The 4,199-nt window shown below is 71.1% G+C and overlaps 2 protein-coding genes across 2 annotated transcripts in view; one reads left to right on the top strand and one right to left on the bottom strand.

Moving 5' to 3' along the window:
* RRNAD1 (ribosomal RNA adenine dimethylase domain containing 1) overlaps positions 1–3,199 on the bottom strand; it is a 4,332-nt gene extending 1,133 nt beyond the window's left edge. Inside the window, 7 exon segments of the mRNA XM_027699107.1 lie at positions 217–404; positions 1,100–1,824; positions 1,911–1,973; positions 2,048–2,251; positions 2,253–2,327; positions 2,408–2,700; positions 3,001–3,199. Of these exon segments, the coding sequence (XP_027554908.1) occupies positions 217–404; positions 1,100–1,824; positions 1,911–1,973; positions 2,048–2,251; positions 2,253–2,327; positions 2,408–2,692 (1,540 nt within the window). The 5' untranslated portion in view covers positions 2,693–2,700; positions 3,001–3,199.
* The window catches only part of ISG20L2 (interferon stimulated exonuclease gene 20 like 2), a 7,157-nt gene continuing 5,948 nt past the window's right edge, over positions 2,991–4,199 (top strand). The window contains exons 1-2 of the mRNA XM_027699139.1: positions 2,991–3,285; positions 3,662–4,194. Of these exons, the coding sequence (XP_027554940.1) occupies positions 2,991–3,285; positions 3,662–4,194 (828 nt within the window). The remainder of the gene's footprint in view (positions 3,286–3,661; positions 4,195–4,199) is intronic.

The following is a 4,199-nucleotide window of genomic DNA, read 5'->3' on the forward strand; positions in this document are numbered from 1 at the left end:
GGAGAGGAGAGGAGAGGAGAGGAGAGGAGAGGAGAGGAGAGGAGAGGAGAGGGATCAGGAGAGAGAGTCAGGAGAGTGAAGAGGAAGGGTTGGGAAGAAAAGGAGGGTTGGGAGAGAGGAAAGGGAGGAGAGGGGAGGCCTGAGAAGAGGAGAGGAAGAGAAGACAAGGTTGAAGAGCAGGAGGGGAGGGGGAGGCCCCCCCCCGGCCGTGCCCACCTCGCTCCCGCAGGTACAGCAGGCGGTCAAGCAGCACCAGGGTCTCCACGACGGGCGCCAGGAGCTGCTTCAGGGTGCAGAACGCCAGCACCTTGTGCTGCTGCTCCAGCATGGCCTCCACGGCCCCCGAGTCCAGCGGGACCCCCGCCGGGTCCAGCCCTGCCAGGCGCAGCCCCAGGCGGGCGTATCTGGGGGGGGAATGGTCACATGGGGGCTGGCAGGGTCCCAGGAAGGGTTCTCCCTCCCCAGACTCAGGAGGAGGGTCCCAGAAGGGGATCTGCCTTCCCCAAAATCACGGGGGGCCAGGAGGGGATGAAAGAGAGGATCTCTCTCCCCAAATTCACAGGAGCCCATGAGGGTCCCGGAAGGGGGTCCCCCCTCCCCAAACTTATGAGAAGGGTCCCGGAAAGGGGTCTCCCCTCCCCAAACTCATGAAGAGGGTCCCAGGAAGGGGTCTCCCCCTCCCCAAAATCAGTGGGCACCAGGAGGGGATGAAAAAGAGGGTCCCCCCTCCCCAGACTCACAGGGCCCCAGGAAGATCCCCCCTCCCCAAACTTATGAGAAGGGTCCCAGAAAGGGGTCTCCCCGTCCCCAAAATCACTGGGGGCCAGGAGGGGATGAAAAAGAGGGTCCCCCCTCCCCAGATTCACAGGGCCCCAGGAAGGGTCCCAAAAAAGGGGTGTCCCCCCTCCCCAAACTACTGAAGAGAGTCACAGAAAGGGGTCCTCCCTCCCCAAAATCACTGGGGCCCGGGAGGAGATGCAGAATGGGGTCTCCCGCTCCCCAAATTCACAAGAAAGGTCCCAGAAGAGAGTCCCTTTCCCCCAAACTCACTGGGGGCCGGGAGGGTCCCAGAAGGGGGGTCCCCCCTCCCCAGACTCACTGGTGGAAGCCGAGGGCGTGCGCGTTCCTGCCCGCCTGCAGGCCCAGGTGCCTCTTGGCGGGGTCGGCGGCCTGGATGAGGCTCTCGAGGGCGGCGCGGTAGCAGTGGGTGCACAGGCGGGCGCCGCCGCTGCGCAGCCGCCCCTCGTACTCCTCCCGCGCGTGGCACGCGGCCTCCAGCGCCCGGTACGACAGCTGGTGGCCCGGCAGCGCCGCCACCGCGGCGCTCAGGGGGTACCCCGGTGGGGGGCAGCCGGGGGGCCGCGGGCCGGTCGACACTTTCATGTAGCAGCAGCCCACGGAGGCCACGGCGGCCACGGCGGGGCTGCGGGCGAAGTGGCGCAGCAGCGCCGGGCTCAGGTCGCCGCAGGCGTGGAGCCCCGTCACCAGCACCGGCCCCCCGTCCTCGGAGCCCCCCGGGCCCCCCAGGGGGTTCTGGGCGGCGGGGCCGGGCCCCGGCGGGTCGGGGGGCAGCAGGAATTCCCCCCAGGGAGCGGCGGGGTCGAGGCGCCCGGGGACGTGGCGCGGGGCGCGGGGGGTGAGGGGCCTCGGGGGGCGGTTTGGGCGGCGCCGGGGGTGCCCCCCGTGCCCCGGGGCCCCCGTTTTCTGCAGCTCGCGCAGCAGCTCCCAGTCAAAGCACTTGGCCAGCCCGGCCAGGCGGCCGTCGCTCTCCACCGCCGTGACCGACAGGCCCAGGCCGAAGGACAGGAAGCGGGAGAGGTGGCCCTGAGAGGGTGGACATGTGTTCAGAGGGGGTGGGGGGATCCCCCCAGAGCCCCCCTGTGTCCCCGCCCGTGTGCTCTTGCTCTCACCTGCCCCGCTCCGACATCCACCACGCGCTGGCAGCCGGTGCTCTGGCTCAGCCGCCGCAGCAGCTGTGGGGACAGGGGGTGTTGTGGGGCTGGGGGGGAAGCTGGAGGCTCACAGGGGAGGCAGGGGGGGCACCCACCTTGCCAAGGCGTTGGATCTCGTGCTGCTTTTTGAGCTTGATGTGGCGGCGCAGCAGCGGGTGCAGGCGGGGGCTCTGGCGCGGGGTCCCCCACGGGCGGCCCCGGGGGAAGGCGAGGGCCTGGGCGGCGGCGGCGAAGGCCAGCAGGGACAGGGGCCAGGCGGCCCCGGGGCCACCACGGCCCCCCAGGAGCCCGGCCAGCTGCTGGGGGGGTGGCACTGTCCAGGGCAGGCTGCCAGGCCGGGGGCAGCTGCGCCCACAGCCGCTCGGTGAAGAAATCCTGCGGGAGGGGGGTTAGTGCGGGGGGCACAGCTGGGGGGACATGGCCGGGGGGGCCCAGGGGGAAGTGGGGACACTCACGATGACGAAGGCGTCGATCAGGGGCCGGTAGAGGCTCAGGAGGTGGATGATGTCAGCGGCTCGACGCTGCTCCGGTGACTGCTCCATGTGCACCTGCTGCTCCAGTGGCTGCTCCGGGTGATCCCGCTGCTGCTCCAGCGGCTGCTCCAAGTGATCCCGCTGCTGCTCCCGCTGCTGCTCCGGGTCTGGCAGCTGCTCCAGGTGCTCCTGCTGCTGCCTTGGGTTCTCCAGTGGCTGCTCCGGGTGCTCCGGCGGCTGCAGGATGAGATGGGGAGCAGCTGCCATGGCAGCACCTGTGGGTGGCAGCGGGAGGGGGTGTCAGCCCTGGAGCTCTGATGTCACCCTTGGGGCTCTGACGTCACCCTGGGACGTGTCCCCTGGCACTCTGACATCACTGCAGGACTCAGATGTCACCCATGGGGCTCTGATGTCACCCCAGGTCTCACCCCACCTCCCCCTGGCCGTGCCCATCAACGTCCAGCGGTCGTAATACGTCACCAGATCGTGACGTCACGCGAGGACGCGATAACCCCCTCCCGCCCCATGACGTCACGCGGCTGTGACACCCCCCCCCTTCGACGCCATGACGTCACCCGGGTGCGCCGCTCGCCCTCGAGCACCTGCGACTTCCCCGGGCCGGCCGGGACACCGGGCAAGGCCGCGACAACCCTCCCCGGGGCCAACCCCGGTGATCTGTGACGTCTCTTTCGACGTCACCGGTGACGTAACGTGGAACGCGGGCGATGTTACGGAGTCGCCGCCGCCGCCCGCGCGCGCCGCCCGGCGCGAGCCGAGCTCCCGGCGCGGCCCGATGACGTCACTGCCGTTAACGGGCCGCCCGCGTGCCGCCCGCGAACTTCCGGTTCCGGGCCGCGGAGGTGAGTGGAGGGGGGGGGTTGGGGCCGGGGGATCCCGCGGTCCGTGCTGGGGGTCGTCGAGGAGTCCCGGGTGCCGAAGGGTCTCCGGTGCCGGGGGTCCCAGGTGTCGCTGCTTGGGGTGTCAGGGGTCCCTGGTGCCGGGGGTACCGGGTCCCGGTGTCTAGAGGTCTCCCGGTGCCGGTGCTTGGCGATCCAGGTGTTGGGTCTCCCGGTGCCGAGGGCTCCCCGGTGCCGGTGCTTGGGGTGTGGGGGGTCCCGGGTGTTGGGTTCCCCGGTGTTGGGGGTCCCCGGTGCCGCTGTTGGGGATCCTGGGTATCGGGGGCTCCCCGGTGCCGCGGCTCCCCCGCCGCTGAGCCGCCTCCCCCCGCCGCAGCAGCCCCGTCCCGCTTCCCCGGTCCCGCCATGGGGGATTTGATCCTCAACGTGGACTTGACCGCCCCCGAGCGCCGCCCCAAGAAGGAGCGGGGCAACCGAAAGCACCAGAGCTTCGTGCGGCGGCGGCGGGAGCTGGAGCGCCGGGGGGTCCTGCGGCAGAAGCAGCTGCCCCCGAACCGGGGCGGGCCTCAGCGGACCCCGGCGAAGCCCCCCCGGTCGTGCCCTAAAGAGAACGGCTCTGCCGGGACCGGCGTTCCCTCTAAAACCAAAGGGAAGGGTCGGGGGGCTGCTGGGGGCACCCCCGAATCCACCGGCGCCCCCTCGGCGCCCCAGAACGGCCGCGCAAAGACCAAGGGCAGGGCTCGGGGGGCGGTGGCCGGAGCCCCCCCGGCGCCCACCAAGCTGCTGGCCATGGACTGCGAGATGGTGGGCACGGGCCCCGGGGGCCGGACCAGCGCCCTGGCCCGGTGCAGCATCGTGTCCTACGACGGGGACGTTGTGTACGACCGGTACGTGAGGCCCGAGGCGCCCATCGTGGA

Source organism: Neopelma chrysocephalum, unplaced genomic scaffold, assembly GCF_003984885.1.
Source record: "Neopelma chrysocephalum unplaced genomic scaffold, ASM398488v2 Primary Assembly neopelma1_137, whole genome shotgun sequence".
NCBI lineage: Eukaryota > Metazoa > Chordata > Aves > Passeriformes > Pipridae > Neopelma > Neopelma chrysocephalum.